Source organism: Diadema setosum, chromosome 20 (assembly GCF_964275005.1).
Source record: "Diadema setosum chromosome 20, eeDiaSeto1, whole genome shotgun sequence".
NCBI classification, from domain to species: Eukaryota; Metazoa; Echinodermata; class Echinoidea; order Diadematoida; family Diadematidae; genus Diadema; species Diadema setosum.
In genome coordinates, this window is record NC_092704.1 from 27,655,229 (window position 1) to 27,672,936 (window position 17,708).

Consider the following 17,708-nt stretch of genomic DNA (forward strand, 5'->3'; position numbering starts at 1 on the left):
AGTAACCAAGTGACATAGAACTTCTCACAATATTGACCTATAAGACGGCGTGGGCATGTGGCTTGCCACAACAAATCATATCCCTGACCATATAATGTCTGTTCAGCGTTCAGTTCGGTTCAGTCCAAACTTGTGGTTCCGGTTTATCAAATAATGGGGAATGTTATTATACTGACTTGGCTTCGCGAATCGGCGTTCTCCATATAATATATGACGACAGCCTTGTGTCCTTGGAAACGGCGAACGCGGAGCGCTTGGAGAGTATGTCGGGGCGACAAAGTCGTCCTTCGACCGGCCAACCACGGTTCAGTGAACGGTGAAGGCGAGGGAAATCCGGGCCAACGGATCAGGCAGCGGCTGAACAGGAGACGCCTGTGGAGTCTCGACCCGGTGGTTGTGTGAGCTTTAAAACCTTGTCCAGGTGGACGAGGCTCCACTATACCCTTAACAGCCGTAGTTGGGCCTTAGACACCCCAGTTGAGGCATCACTGCTAGACAAGGCTCTGCAGCGTCTGGTCTGTCTGGTGGCAAGACAGGGTGTGGCAGCTTCACTTCTTGTGAGCTGTGATGCCTATACATACTCTGGCTGCTGCAAACTTAACTATGCTAAGGAACAATAGCTGTCTAACACCTGCATGTGGGATGCCACCAACCCGACAACTAAGTTCATATTCAAATTCACTTCGTCCCAGACTGGAGGGTATCTAAATTAGATTTCAATCAACTCCTTACAAATACAAATGTTTATACTATACTCTTTAATGGCAGACAACTGGAAAGCGGATTGATCTTCCTATGATTTCCAGGCAAGGCTTCCTTTTCTCTTTCTTTTCATTCGTTACTTATTTGAGTCGTGTTTAGAAAGGTGCGGTGATTTGACTCGGGGCGGTGATTAATTGACTCATCCGGTATATAATGCGTCTGCCTCTTTGTATCCACAGGGCCCGGGGCTCGATTCCCGAGTATGACTGGGCAATGTTGAGTGTAATCACACTGTCCCCTAATAGTAAGAGGCAAAACAATCTCTCGGATAGGACTCAAAATGAAGGTTCCGTGTGTGAGACAGATAGAATTCTTGCTTGTACAGAAACAACAACAACAACAACAACAACAACAACAACAACAACAACAACAACAACAACAACAACAGCAACAACAACAACAACAACAAAAAAGACCCTGCTTTATTCGGTCATCGCAAAAAGTATGATAGACCAGACAGAGCGCATAAGCCGGCGAAGTGGTCCGCCTCACATCCAACTGGATCGCATGGAAGACCATCTAGTGTAGCTGAATATAAGCTATCCAACCACATTCTTAAATGGAAAATAAAACAAAACAAAACAAATACGAGTAAGAGATGGGGTTACCATTTATGTGAATGAGAAAAAGTTGCCATTACACTCCCACTCTGCCTGTCAAAGTAAGCTATCTATTTTTTTTCTTTTCTGAAAACGAATGCTTGCGAATACTTGCTGCGTGTCTTCAATGTATTGCGTACAAGCCCCCTTCCCCCCCCCCCCCCATTTTTTTTTCTTTTTAGAAAGGTTGGTTGGTTCTTGTTTGCAGAACACGTTGGTACGGAGGGTGGAAGTCGGAAAAGTGTACATTAGACCATTGTTCCCTCCGAACAATGGACGAACAAGCGGGATCGCATCTGCGGAGAGTGAAAAGGGGTATATACAATGATCTCTTACTCGTATAGTGCCCTCTGCTACCAGGTATACATGTAAAGTGAGAGCTCATCTTTGGTTACCTTCGGTTTGTTACGCATGTGGGTTTTTTTTTTTCTCGTTTTCTGAAAACAACGCAACAGATGCATGAATACAAGTTGTTTGCCTCCCCGCTTATAAGCGGTGCAGCCCGGGTAACAATTATCATGCGCGAGCTACCTCCGTCTTCTGGTATCTCCCGTTCGGCTGTTGTCTAATGCAGGCTCTGTCAAAGTCATGTGTCTCGCAGTTTGAAGGCGAGTTCTTTCCCTCTTTTCCCCCTCTGATCTACGGCGAGGAAGATGGAGTGGAGAAGGAAACGTGTCTGTTTCGTCGTCGCGTTGGCTCTCTTTGGAATCGGCTTCCTAATCGAAGTCCAGCGCTTCAGCCCCACCACGCTGTGGACGCAACCATTCGCCTTTGGTCAAGAGCGGTCAGCTTTGCCGGGAAGAGGTAAGTCAACACTATAAAGTTGACTAAAGAACACTTTGTGTAGGCCTACATTGTGGATAGAGCTTGGAGCCCTGGGTTCGAATCTTTGCCCATACGAAGACAATTGATCAAGATGGTGCATATATCGTTATAATCACATTCCTCTTCGTGTAGGTGCAATCTAGACCCCTCGCCCTGTTATAGATGAGTTCCTTGTTACAGTGCTGGGGTAAGAAGTAAGTCAAGGCCTAGTGGTAAAATGGCATAGCAACTCTAAATACGGTAAACGAGACTCTTTGATACGTGCATTCGTTGTTGGTACAATGTATACGCCGCTGTAGGAACTATACAAGGATATGGCGAGGAGGAGAAAAAGGAAGTAAAATGAAGAAGATGAAAACTACATACAAGTTTTACCCATCTTATGACGTCATCGTGTTTCTCATCTAAGGTATCATGGCGGTCGTTATTCTGAGATGTAAATACCGCGAGAAGTTGTTCAAAGAAGGGATGGTAGTATACACTAGCATCTGTGGTATCGTCAAATTCGTGACAATTGTAGTGATAAACGTCCTGTCAGGAACAATGGTAACAAAAGAATAGTATGTTGTTTCCTCTGTGATCAATTCACATGTTACATGATAACACTGGTGTACAATCATAAGATTGCTTTTTACTGTAGTTAACAGTAAGAGAGGATAGTAAGGCTACCCATTGTACTTCAACTTCACTGAGCTAACATAATACGTAAGCGAACCCCATTATTATAAGCCCAACAAACCCAAACAAATTTAGCAATAGTTGCAAGAATTAACGGTTATTAATAGTGTTATAGTTGCAGTAGGTGTACCATATAAGTAGTAGTAGTAGTAGTAGTAGTAGTAGTAGTAGTAGTAGTAGTAGTAGTAGTAGTAGTAATGGTTGTAATGGATAGTAGTAGTAGTAATGACAGTAGTAGTATATAGTAGTTATAGTGGTGGTAGTGGTAGTAGTAGTAGTAGTAGTAGTAGTAGTAGTGGTAGTGGTTGTGGTAGTAGTGCTACTAGTAGTAATGGTAGTAGTAATGGTAGTAGTGATCTACAGTTATTATGCCCTGGACTATACTGTCACTGCCTGGTGAGTTTGAATATTCTATCTCCTATAAAATTATGGCGATCAGGAATGACATATCATAGCGCTTTGTATCCAGTGGAAAAGGCGCTCTAAAATATCAACTATACTACTACTACTAATGATAATAATAATACTATTATTGTTAGTAAATGATAATAATAATAATAATATTATTATTATTATTATTATTATTATTATTATTATTATTATCATTATCATAATTTTTTATTATAATTGATGATTTTTGGACAAATTTTTGGACAAAACAATGTGAGTCATAGGATCATTGACCACTGTATTACCAAGTCAAAGTTAAATGGAGTGGTTAAGCGTGTTAAGAATGTTTTGTACAAAAGTACTGACTGATGAGAGGTGGTAACCTTAAATCATGTAATGTCTGCTTTTCTTTGTAAAATAAAACAATAACAAATAAAAAAAAATCTGTTTTTTTTTTTTCATTGACTTGCCATTTCCCCCTCTATCTTTCCAGATATTAATTCAAACGTCACATCGGGGGGTCTGACGGTGACAAATGCTACATTTGGCAAGAGAGTTTTTGGAAAGGTAAGGAGAATAAAGAAACCGATATGAGTTCGGAATAGCTGTTGACAAACTATTGAACAAACAAGGCAGATGATAAGATAATTATATTGATGGTGCGATACGCACCAATACCTCAGTTGCAAAATGGTAGCCCGTGACCACTTAAAATCTACTGTTCCACTATTCGTCATTCCTTGTCCCTCAAAGGGCGAATCTAGTCCAAATATATTAAAAAGTTCGCATTATAAGAAAGAGTAGAATATTACAAATTCAACAGTAAAATCTTGATGGAAATCGGGTGAAAAATAAGGCTTTTATGACATTTCAACTTTTCGCTAATTTTCCAGAAAACAGTTTTTGAACAGTCAATATGAATATGCAAATAGCAAAGTGAGCATGTCATTCCCTCACAACTTGCCATATAATTTGCACATACAATTTTGAAATGTCTAATCTTTCATTCTTGTATGTCTATCCTTGTATGTCTATCTGATCACTATTCTGGAGTCATTCAACCAGGAATGACATCATATTTCAGACTTCAATGACGTAAACATTGAATTTTCGTCATTTTTTTTTTTACGATCAATGGAAAATTGTGAGGGCATGACATGGTTAGCTCACCCGTTTGCACATTCATATCCACTGTACCAGTTTTGCAGAAATCAGCAAAACTTCAAAATATCATAACTTCCTTATTTTTGATAAGATTTCAGTCAAATTTTTATCGTTGAGCTTATAAGATTTTACTCTTTTTTCAGACAAACTTTTATTTGGACTGGATTTTCCACTGAAATTAAAGATGTCTCCCTCAAACATTCTCAAAGACTTGGCGTGTCAATTGTTACCACGACCAATCTATGGACTTAAATCTTTTTTTCTTTTTTTTTGAAGATTTTTGTTCGGATAGTCATGTGAGCCTGTCACGGCCAGTTCTCTTAGAAAACCAGCCACGTCTGGGAGGAGAGGAATATGGCCAAAATATTCTTTAAGAATTCAGATCAATATTTCTTTATAGCCCTGTCATAATTCTTATTTCTCATTGCAGAATAAACATTATAATATTTTTTTTTCGTGCATGTAGCTATGCACGCATTTGATGACATAGTATATTTCACAGGCACACACACACGTACACATCATACTCTGCATACATACATACATACATACATACACTCTGTTTCCTTTTCATGCAAATCACATGCACATGATACACTTATACAATCAAACAGATTTCACTAGGAACATATAAATTATGTGTATATATATATATATATATATATACATGTATATATGATATGATTATATGCATTTATATAAATTATATAATTACAATTTATATTATATCAATAATGTAATTCCTTTTGTTAGGCTCTTTGTGTATGAGTGTTTTTAGGCTTTAATTTTACCTGAATAATTTTCTTTTTATAATCATCAGTTCGTATCACGAGCAGCTAGATTACTCTAGAGTCATTATAATGTATTGATTTAATTATTGATTTTTTTTTTTTTCGGCGACAAGCTTGCCTACAAGGCTTTGCTTTCTTGTTACTGTCTCCTGTTTATCCTTTAGCAACTGAACATTCCGTACATAAAGGCATGTTGTTCCCTAGAATGTGCAACAATATCACTCTCATTTGGACAAATTTCTAAATTATGTAAAATTTCTCATTGCATGTTTACTTTTGTCTTTCATAAACTATGTTTATATGAAAACCGACCCAAACTTAACCAAGAGAATGGTGTGTCTCAGAAATGATTCTGATACACCTCTTTTTTTACCTCTAATTATTCATTCTATACAAAAACAATAAAAGTGGTAAAGCATAAAACTGTAAAAAAAAAAAACGGGTACTTTCTGGCGGTTCAGTTTCTATAAATGAGTTAAACAATTTCCAGTTACCCTATATCTTACCAATATTGTTGTGTTGTGTTGCCGCGCGCGCGCGCACACACACACACACACACACATATATATGATGAATGATAAAATATGTGTGTGTGTGTGTGTGTGTGTACACATGTTCCGTATATGTATATATCTATGTAAATATCTGTCTGTCTGGAGGTCTATCTGACTATCTGGGTTAAAGGGATTGTACAGTATTGGTGGAGACGAGAATTGGGCTTTTTTCTTTTTGCGAGATACCATGAAAACACTTAGTATATAGAACAGAGCATACCATTTTAAGAGGAATTCAAACTTCATTTGATGAAAATCGGGTTTGGAATGACTGAAACATCCAAAAACAAAGTAAAACAAAGCGATCGTAATAAAGTGTGGGTCCCACACTTTATTAGAATCGCTCTTTTTTGGATATCTCAGCCATTTCAAAACCAGTTTTCATCAAATAAATGTTCAATTCCTCATAGAATTACATGCTCTTTTATATTTCATAAGAGGTTTCTCATTATCTCACCAAAAAATGTTAGAATCCTGAAATTAGGTCTCAACCAAAACTATACGATCCCTTTAAGATCTCGCCTTCCTTGCGTTTGGAATTCTCTCGCTGCAGCCGCTTATCATATGCAATAGCATTCCAAAGTGCGGGAGTCGGACTTTTCAGATGACCGTACGACAGAACTCCGAAATCCATCGCCTAAACATTTCCTTCATTCCTCTGAAACCAATTCAAATCAACATAGATAAGGTGAGTGCCCAAAGATTTATTTATTTTTTTTTTTCAAAATATGATCGGTTGAGAGGTTTTCTTCTTTGTTGTTTGTTTTTTTTTTTTTGTGTGTGTGTGTGTGTTTTAACTTCGCATTAAAACCTACCGGTATGATACAGTGGATTGCATTATAAGAACACATGTCTTTATACTCTTTCAATATGCAACAATAATAGGGTTAACCTTCGTCGGCAAAATACATATACCCTCACGACACCTCCTGTGAATATAATGTTCTTTTCTATCGTGATTATGATGATGATAATAAAAGGATAACGATAATAACAATTATATTAATGCAACAGTAATAATAACGATATTTTGTAATGCTTTGTAATGTTGCCATATAATCATATGTACTTATGTGAAAACATTTTTAGTTACTAGTTCTGTTGGGGATGGCAAAAATGAATGAATGAATGAATGAATGAATGAATGAATGAATGAATGAATGAATGAATGAATGAATGAATGAACAGTGACAATAACAGAGCTAATGAAAAGAAAAAAAAAAACCACATACACATGTACCGTGATTGTATTCTGTACTGACCATCACTTTACTTTTCATTCTCATTGCCTTTTTATATGTGCAATATCTCGCTCAAGGACTGCATAAAAGATCGTGAAATGAAATGCATTGATAGCTCAGTATGTTATTCTTTATCACACTCTTTCTCTGTTGATACAGACCCGCGAAAAGGCTGGTTTGATTGATCTCATCAAAGAACAAAGGCCGGGGGCATTTTGCAAAGGACATACTTCCTTTTACCACTTCACCAACTTGTAAGTTGTGTTCCATTTTTTTATATTTTTTCCTTTTGATCAGTCTCTACGTTAGTTTTGATAGTAAGGATGGATTAAAGGTATTATTTATCACTTGTTAATGAAACAAAAACCCAGCTTTAGTGCTTCAAAATAGTTCTAAAATGTGAGATACGGATAGAGACAACCAATGTAAAAATTTTAATCAGGATAATCAATGTTAAGTATTGTTAAAATATTCAAAATATGAACAATAGTTATGATAAGAATGTTTCTAGTCTAAACCGTCGACAGTTATGGTTTATTGAGAAAAATAGTGATATTTCCTTATATTTTAGACTTTATTGCAAAATTTTTATATGGTAGAATGTTTTTTGATACAACAGACCTACACATATGCATCGAATATGATAACTAGAACATTTTAAAAATGACAACTCCCGAAGTTGAACTAAACCTTTAAAGGAAGTTGAAAGTAAAATGTGTCTGGACAAAGAATTAAAAAAAAAAATGTGAGTTTGTGTTCACGAAAAAGTGACGTCAGCCACGCAAACATAAATTATGCAAATAGTAAAACTATTATTATCATCCCTATGCACATCAGATATTGTGTCTTTCCTATCGTCGTTTAACTATTCTTTTGCCCATTCCTTTTCTTACGAAATCACTGTACACTTGCGACACAGACCGATATGACCACGGTTTATAGAAATCATGCAAACTCTAGAATTCCTTTTACTTCCTTTATTTTTCGTCCAATTTTTATGGAACTTCCATTGTTCTATATAGTTTTGTACACCTTCTTTTTTCTTTTCTTTCTCCTAGAACAGAAACGAGGGTTATAGTAATAGTTATAAAAAGAAGAGATTACAGCGTATTAATGATACAGACTATGGGTGAAATGGAGAATACTAATAATCGTAAAGAATGATTTGTAAATACTGTATAAATTTTGTTTTATTTCTGTTTGTTCGGTTGTTTGTTTTAATCTGAAAGTTTATGTATACTGTGTACAGGGCTTCCTTGAAAAGCGGATCTGCTGGATATCAGCAGAACTGAGCGGAATCGGAATGTCCCTGTCAAAAGATGTAGTGAATAGATAAATAAAAATAAATAATAATGATGATAATGAAATATCCTTTATACTGTTAAGATCAACTGCACATATCCACAGTGACGTCTTCAAGAATTTTGTTGTTGCTGGTTTTGGAATAACAAATTCATGTAACAATGCACACTTGCAAAGAGGGACATTTCAAACTGGTATATTTTGATAAGTAGAAAAAAAAAACACACACACCATGCAGTACGTCCTGATGAATAGGCATTATGTCGTCAGGATAGCTGGCGATTATTTTGGGGATGAATTTGATTGTAGTCCGTCTCTTCGTTGCTGCTTTGTTTCAGGACAGGAGGAACTCCAGTGTACATCAACATGATTCGAGATCCGGTAGAACGCATGGTGTCGGCCTTCTACTTCACAAGATACGGTGATAAAAGCATTCCTAAGACCGTTGAAGATCAAACCCAAAGAATAATGGTAGGGCGCCATCAGTAGGATACAACTGCAAAGTCCATTTTATCATTTTTCTTGAGGATTTAGCGGGCTTTAAATGAACTCTTCTATTCGTCAAACTGTTTTGACTTAAATCGTAGTTCCTTATGTTGTTTACGGTGACCGTGATACCTTAGGTGTGTGTGGCAACGAGTTAGTTATTGTACGGACTAGCCAAGACTCCTTTGTTTAAATCATGCTACACCAAGTCCCCTTGTCCAAGACAAAACTGGAAGAGGGTGACTTATACAAACTCACCCGGGCACCTCGCTTAAGACGAAAATGGAAGAATGTAACTTGCACAAACACGCCAAGTCACCTTGTCTATGAGGGAAATGGAGGATGTGGTTTGTAGAAAAACGCTATTTAGGCAACTTGTATATAACAGGGCACGAAGGCGAGAAGACAACTTATTGCATATTGCCAAGGGGCCTTGTTTTAGGGCGGAAGAACAATTTAGAACGAGAGAAGAAAGCGAGTTATCATATTGTTATATATTTTCATTTGGTGTAGGGGCAGCGACCTCTTTTTAACGGCCCCTGCAAATACGAAAAGAAAAAAACTAAGAAGAAAAGAAGACAATATCAAAAACAAGGAAGAGCAGGAGAAGAAATGAAAAGAAGAAGGAGAAGGGGTAAAAGGAGAAAAGAGAGAAGAAAAGGAAAATGTCATGGGAAATGAGGAAAAAGGATATGGAAATGGGGAAAAGGAAAGAGAATGAGGATCAGAAAAAAACTAAAATAATAATAATAATAATAATAATAAAGGACATTTACATTGCGCAGCTACTATAATAATATACTCTACTGCGCATTACAAAATGACATGCATACAAGAAATTCAAACAGAAAATACATTACTTCAAGAGACGACTTTTTAACCTGGCCTTAAACTCATTAATTGTAACTGCTTGTCTTACATACAAAGGGAGATTATTCCATAATTTTGGTGCAGCGTACAAAAATGGGAGAAAGGGGCACTTTCAAACTTCCGTTTGAAATAAGGCTAGTATTGCAGGTGTTGACAGGATCGCAAAGTTCTTTTTCCACATGTACACGCCTCTACACCTTAATATTTTGTCGTATGTCTCGCGATAGGTACTGATGATGTAGGCTATCTACTCTTATTGAGTTTTTTTTTTTTTTTTTTTGTAAACGACTCATTTTCTGACATCACATCCGGCATAATAATTTCTGACGTCACTGATCATTTTCCCTTGTGTCCAATTTTATGACTGCTAATGTTTCTCACGCCCACAATCCTGGTATTCGCGTAATGTCTGAATCCAACCTTAATAAACTTAGGGAGAAATCATGTTCAGAAGATTGGTCCACGGTATACAGTCAAAGCGACATTGATTTGAAAATTTTATGAATATTTTAATTGTTAATTATGATTGTAGTGTTCCTCTCCGAAGACCTTACCATTCTAATTATAAAAAAAGTACCACGACAACCATGAGTTACAAAATCTCTTCTCAGGTCCATTAGCCGCAAGAATAAACTCTTTTATAAGTATCGTAAAGATCCATCCCCTTTAAACAAATTAAGATATACACGTACTCGTTATCGGAATATATTGACATCCTTAATACGTATAGCCAAGCGAAATTATTTTTCGCAGCAGTTTGTTGAATATAAATCTGATGTGAAGAGTACGTGGAAGGTGATTAATGAGGCGCTCAACCACAAAAATAATACCGATCCTCCCAAATATATTTCAGCGGACGGCCGCCAGATTAACGACCCGGTGATTATGGCGGAATCTTTCAATGATTATTTTGCAAGTCTTGATCCACATCTTGTCAGTAAAATCCCGAAATCACCAACTGAATTTTATAAATATGTAGGTAATAGGAATTATCAATCAATATTTTTTTAACCTATTGTTGAAGAAGAAATTATAGATATCATCAAGGATTTGAATGATAAAAAAAGTTCACGATATGATGGAATTACAAATTTTCTTTTACAAAATGTTTTAAGCGAAATCATTTCTCCTCTTACATACATTCTTAATAAATCTTTATTAATGGCAAAGTTCCCAATAAGATAAAAGTCGCACAGGTTGTCCCTATCTTTAAGAAGGGACAGAGAGATTTAGTGAATAATTACCGACAAATTTCTTTGTTGACTTCAATCTCTAAAATTCTTGAAAGATGGTTTACACACGATTATTAAAATTTCTCACAAATCATAACATTTTATCGGATTCTCAGTTTGGTTTCAGAAAACATTACAACACAACCCATGCTTTACTTACTTTTATAGACAAGGTAGCTCATGCTATAGATAATTTTGAACATACAATTGGAGTGTTTCTTGATTTTTCTAAAGCTTTATGATACGATAGATCATGAAATTTTGTTTTATAAATTGTGTCATTATGGAATCGGCGGGACGCCCTTAGAATGGTTTAAGAGTTATTGAACAGAGAGAAAGCAATTTGTTAATATTAACGGCCATGATTCGCAATTAAAACCTATTTCATGTGGAGTCCCACAGGGCTCCCTCTTGGGCCCACTTTTATTTATTTTATACATAAACGTTCTTCCAAAATCATCGCAAATTCTATCATTTATTTGTTTTGCCGATGACACATGCTTGTTTTTTTCACATCGAGACCCACATTAATTAATATGATAAATACTGAGCTCAGGACTATGCAATCCTGGATTTATGCGAACAAATTATCCTTGAACATAGAAAAAAAAAAAACTCATTGTATGGTATTCAGTAATTCTTTGGATGTTGTCCCACATGATATCAGCATAAATGATCTATGTTTACAGCAGATTAATAACACAAAGTTTTTAGGGCTTTGGATTGACCGAGAATTATCCTGGAAAACTCCAATTAATTTTGTAAGTAAAATTTTGTCCAGAAATATCGGAATTTTGAATAAGCTTAAACATTTCTTTCCTGTTTATATTTTGCAGAGTATATATTCTTCTTTAATATCTCAACACTTTAATTATGGAATTTTGGCGTGGGGAAATGCAATTCACTCATTATTAGATTCCCTTCTCCGTATTCAAAAGCGTGCAATAAGAATCATAAACCACGCCGGATATTTTGCTCATACCAACTGTTTTTTTCATCAAAACAGAATTCTGAAAATTCCAGACCTATTTTATTATAATCTCGGAATTTTCAAGTACTAGTATAAACTAACAACTAATGAATTACCACCTGTTTTTATCCACATGTTCAAAAGGAGTCGCTCTATTCACTGTTATCCCACTCGCCAGAGTGACGCCTATCACCTTCCCCGTACTCGCACTATTTTTGCAAAGAAAACAATTATATTTACTGGACCCAGATATTGGAATGACCTCCCTCAAGATATTACTTTTTCCTTATCTTTATTCACCTTCAAACTCAAATTAAAACAGCTATTACCTAGTGGATACACACTACCAAGTTTTTAGCAACTTTTTTTTTATACTCCCAGTCTTTTGTGTTTGTCCGCAGCAACAAGTTATTTAACAATGTTTAATGGCACTGATACATCAAATATATAGCATTCTTTTTTTAAACACAGCGAGACCCGTATACAGTCTAGTTTGAGCGTTATCTGCATGTGGTTCATTAGTTCATTAGTTTATTCTTTATCGATTTTTGTACTGGTATAATTTTAGTTGGTCAAGACAAACATATCCGTTCTCCGTATAATTATATGCCTATGAATTCGGGAACCTACACTTTTACAAGCATTATAGCTTTTATGTAGGACCCATCATATTTCTGATACTTACTTGTAACATCTTCATATGATACGACCATATACATTTGTGTCAAGTATGTTTTTTTTTCTTCTTCTTCTTCAATCAAAAGACATGATTGTATATAATATTTTGTATTCTTGTTTTATTGTCAATCATTTTGTAATCTCATCATTGAGAAAGTGGAAATATGAAATGAATTTGAACTGAACTGAATTGAACTGAACTTCATTGATTATTTATGTTATTTCTATTCTTTTTAATGTCCCATATCTGTCTCTCAATTCTCGTTCGATCCTCACAGTCAATCGAAGACTGCATCCGATCACGCCATTATTCATGCACTGCTCCAAAAATTTTCCCGAAGTTCTGCGGCTACCAACCCGAATGCTGGTAGGTGACTAATCGAAATTGAACTATAACAGCGTTTATATATATATATATATATATATATATATATATATATATATATATATATATAATATGATAATATTGTATTATATTTCATGTTCTGTATTTGTGTTTTTTTTTTTCAAATTGTTCATAGAATTACCCGACAAATGCATACTTTTATGTATTTCTTTTGCTGATGGAAATAGAATATATTAGAATTGAACTGAACTGAATTGAATTGAATTAAATTGAGTTGAATGAAGTCATTTAAAAGAGTGTGAGGAATTACTAGTGTCTTACAGAGCTGGTTTATGCATGAGAATACAGTGTACCATGGTGTAGGAAGGCTGGTTCGGCTCGGATGTTTTCGAGAATCTCCGTAATGAAATGTGTGCAGCTTTTTCACTGATCCCTATGTAAGTACACACGCAGCCGAAGAATCTTGATTTCCAGAGTCGAACGTTACCTCTGAGCGTACACTTCGATAGTCATAATTATTCGCTGACACAGACGCTATTCGTGGTTGAAAATTGATTCAACTGGTCCAACCATGAATCCCTACGCTACTGGGTGCTTAAATACAAAAGAGTAGAGTCAGCTCAAAAAGATGAGAAACTCCCTTACTTGAGATATATTTGACAAGAGACTTATAATGATAATGAAGACGTGTAACATTGCTGAAACAAAACATTAAAAATCATAGAGATCAATAGCAATTAGCAATCATAGCAATCATTTCACGGCACAGTATAATTATGTGTTGGACTATCTTGATATTTTGTTATACCGTTCTTTTTTTTTTTTTTTTTTTTTTTGTTCTTTTTTGGCCTAGGTCGGATTCTAATCGCCGGTGGGGGCTAAGAACTGCGATTTCGAATGTAAAGCGATACTACACATTCGTCGGTATAGTGGAAGAGTATGAAAATTCGCTGCTCCTTCTCGAGAAACTCATGCCAGACATGTTTGGTGGTCTACTTGAAACGTATCATACACCAACGAAATCAGGTGAAGCTTTTCAAGCACACATTACATAACATTGCACTTGTTTACAGTTACGTGTGCGCTTTTTAGTTTGCACACTTGTAATTTTTACCTTCAATACTTCCTCATTCTTTAAACTATTCTTGGACCCTATTTCCTCAGTTTTCTTTATTCTTCTCGTATTTTCATGAAATCGAAGTCCCTATTCATTGGGACAATTGATGCAAGTTTAGCTCCAGCTTCCAGTAAAAAATAGATAGATGAATAAATAAATCAAGTAACTTTGACAATGTTTCGCACTATCACGTGTGACATAAAATTATTAACATTCAAATACGTTCACAACAAAACCCACTTAATTGTCGTTGGTTTTATTTGATTCCGAGTAATTTCTTCACAAGACGGCGCTACAGATGATAATATAGAAAATATATACTATTAATGTATATGTTTCATTTCAAGTGCATTTCCTTTGCTCCAGTCATACCAGTTAAACTATTGTTTGGCACTTGAAAACAAGCTGTTTCCTTCCTGCTAATTAATGAAATTACGTATCTTTAAGTGTTTTTCCAAAGAAGTAAATTGTTCAAGTATATGTGCAAATGCTGCATGTAAATTATTCGAATACCTATCACATCATATCAATGTCTGGATTAGTTTCGATTGAAAATATTAATGAAATTGACCAATATCGTGGGTATAATGCGTTGACAATATTATGAAACGCCTTAGGTCTTATATCTTATAGATTATGGAACGCCATAGGTCTTATATCTTATATAAAAACTTTGGTAGACCCTCAGAAGTAATTGGTCATGATGTGTGTGAAGAAACATATTTCTTGCGCTTTTTAAAGGCCGGAACCAATGAAGAAGCGCCATTTTTTTTTTTTTTTTTAAGATTTTGAAAAAAGTCCGTCATCGGATTGAGCGAAATAAAACCAGTCAAGTAATGTAACATATCATGTACTTGTAACATATTACTCAACATTCTCGAAGTTTTGATTAAAAACATCCTGTATATTCTTACTAAATTCTGGGGGGGGGGGGGGTTAACATCTTTAATGGCAAATACCTCGACTTTAAACACCAATGAAGTTAGCTAGTTATGCGATGAAACTCTTCGTATTTACACTGCCACTGACCGCAAAACATCGTGTTAAATCTAACGCCGATCACGTATAGTGTCAATAGAGGACCACACCCACAGGTGTAGAAAGTATGTCGTGATGGTGTTGAAAAGTGTTCACCTGACACTTCGTGGTATTAATTTGACGCTGTAGCTGGTGATATTTTGACACTGCGCTGGTATTAATTCAACAATGACACCGCATGGTGTTGATTTGATATTGCTGGTGTTAATGTCAATGGCATAACACCCGTCCAACTTCAAAAGGAGACCACACCAACTGGTGTTATTATGGTTTAAATGTGTTCACACCGTCTTGTTGAAGTTCAAAATCAACAAGAAGATCAGTATTTATAAAACAAACAAACAAACAAACAAATTTATCTTTTTAAATGACACCCGGAAGTGTTAATATAACACCATAAATAAGCACCGGAAATTCAACACTAGCTTGGTGTTTTATATTTAACACCAAACTTTTTGCAGTGTATGAAGCCAAAAAGAGCAGGCTGTAAAGTCTTTGTCTGTTTTCTTCTTTCCGCAGGTAAGAACACCTCAGCGGAGACAAAGACGATCAACAAGCAACCCATATCTCCAGAGTTAGTACAAATTGCAAGAGAATACATGAAAGAAGACTACGAGTTTTACGATTTTATCTACAGCGCCTTTCAAAGATTAAAGAAACGTTACAACATAGGATGACGAATGACATTCTTCACCGGTCTTCTTTTCAGAAAGAAGTTAAAGACTTTTTTTTTTCTTCCCACACGGGACAACTCGATGATGGCTATCGGCGTCACTCCCTTATAATTATATGCGGAGAAGAATTTATCAAACCGGACCATTTTTTATTCATCTTTTTTTTTTTTTCTTTTTGTCTTCACAACGTCGGACGCTTGGGCAGGGTAGAAAGTGCCTTCAGCGTTATGTCTTTTGGAAGTGACGTATATGATGGAAATATTCGTGAGGCTGACGTCACTCGAGGAGGAAAATGAGGTTGATTTTAAAACTCCAGCTTCGTGATCAAACTTGTCAATGTTGATGTCCAGGAATTATTTTATTCTAGGTAAAACAGTGTCCTAATGAATCAATGGCAGCACTTCAATTTTTTTTTCTCTTCTGACAAGGGAGAAGTAAATCACTGTGAAGAGCTCGGGGTGCGTGCGTGATTTGTCACTATGTCTGAAAGCTTTGGAAAGAGCTGTTTCATCCAGACTTTGAGTCTCGATGTAAGCAATGAAGTGAAGATTCTTTCAATGTCTGAAATATTTGACATCATTCTAACACATTCAAAATCTTTCCTGCTCTCACGAACGTATGCACAGAAACCTTGCAATAACCATAAGAAATCTACCTTCACAGTAGATGATCAAGTTTTGAGAGTCCTTTAAAAAAAGTATTTCTTTGACGTGTTTGACATGGCAATGCATTAGATATTTCGCGGAATGTAACTTTTCAGCATACCTTGTTAGCTCTTCTCTGTCATGTCTACTTTTCTTTTTAAAGTGTGCTTATAGACACTCTTTTTTTTTGTGCTTTACAATTTATTCTTCTTGTTATCGACATATCGACATTACCACTAATTATATTATCATTTTTACAATACAAAATAAGTATCATCTTTACAAATTGGAAGGAGTAATTTACGTATTTGCTCAACAGCTTGGCATTGAATCCATCGAGAGAAGTGCAGCATTGAAAATAAGATTCAAAATTGAGAATTTGTCAAACTATGTATTTAAAGCTGTAAAAATAAAGTTTGTATATGTGAAGACTGAGAAGTGTAGCATTAATCAAATGTCTTAAAGATTAACAACGACGGAAAAATTGGATGTTTATATTCAGGTTGGCATGAAGGCGGGTCGTGGGGAAATTTATAGGTTTTTCAGATTTTTATTCCTTGGGAATTATGTCTTTTTCAATTCAGAACAGATAAAGCCCATGAATATAATATGTTATAATTATATACATACAGGCCTACATAATATGTAATATTGTAAGAGTTTTTAGATCGTCGGACAAAGTTATCTATATTTCTACCCTTTACTAGGCATCCCCCCCCCCCCTCGACAACATTGCCTTAAGGGCCACCGCACACTGTACGACTTTCGGTCCCACGACTGACCGACTTTGGATCTGAAAGAAGCAAGCGTATTTATTCAGAGACTATTACAATCTATTTCGGATCCCAAGTCGGTCAGTCGTGCGACCGAAAGTCGTATAGTGTGCGGTGGCCTTAACACTGGATATAACGTTATGATTATATTTAACATTGTATCCATATCAAACCTGTTGTAAGGAGATGATATGTCTTCTCATGAATGTGCAAAACATCTCGCCGTGTAAATAACATGCCAGAGTTTCCTTTTTTCTTCATTCTCATTTATGTCCAATTTTTGATCTGAAAAAAAAAAAAATGTTTGGTTTGCATTAAAAAAAATATACATATAAGTATATAGAGAGAGAGTTAGCTCGACTTTGGATTGGCACTTTGCTGTAGTAGCGGTTTTGTTTGTGCTTTCTTTATTCATCAGAATATGATTTGTAGGACCTAGAGTGGCAGAGTGAACCCCCCCCCCCAAAAAAAAAAAAAAGAAAAAAAAAAGAAAGAGAACATGCAAACAAACAAACAAATAGGGTACAGATGAATAGTGGCCAGAGAGAACCACGACCAACGAGATGGACACAGG

General features: G+C 35.8%; 1 protein-coding gene across 1 annotated transcript; it reads left to right on the forward strand.

Annotated features, from left to right (window-relative positions):
- Positions 1-210: 210 nt before the first annotated feature.
- LOC140243561 (uronyl 2-sulfotransferase-like) lies at positions 211-15,720 on the forward strand. Its single transcript, XM_072323230.1, has 8 exons — positions 211-398; positions 2,011-2,165; positions 3,748-3,821; positions 7,164-7,258; positions 8,645-8,777; positions 12,821-12,909; positions 13,742-13,914; positions 15,563-15,720. Exons 1-8 carry the CDS (start codon positions 211-213, stop codon positions 15,718-15,720), a joined length of 1,065 nt encoding a protein of 354 aa, XP_072179331.1.
- Positions 15,721-17,708: the final 1,988 nt, after the last annotated feature.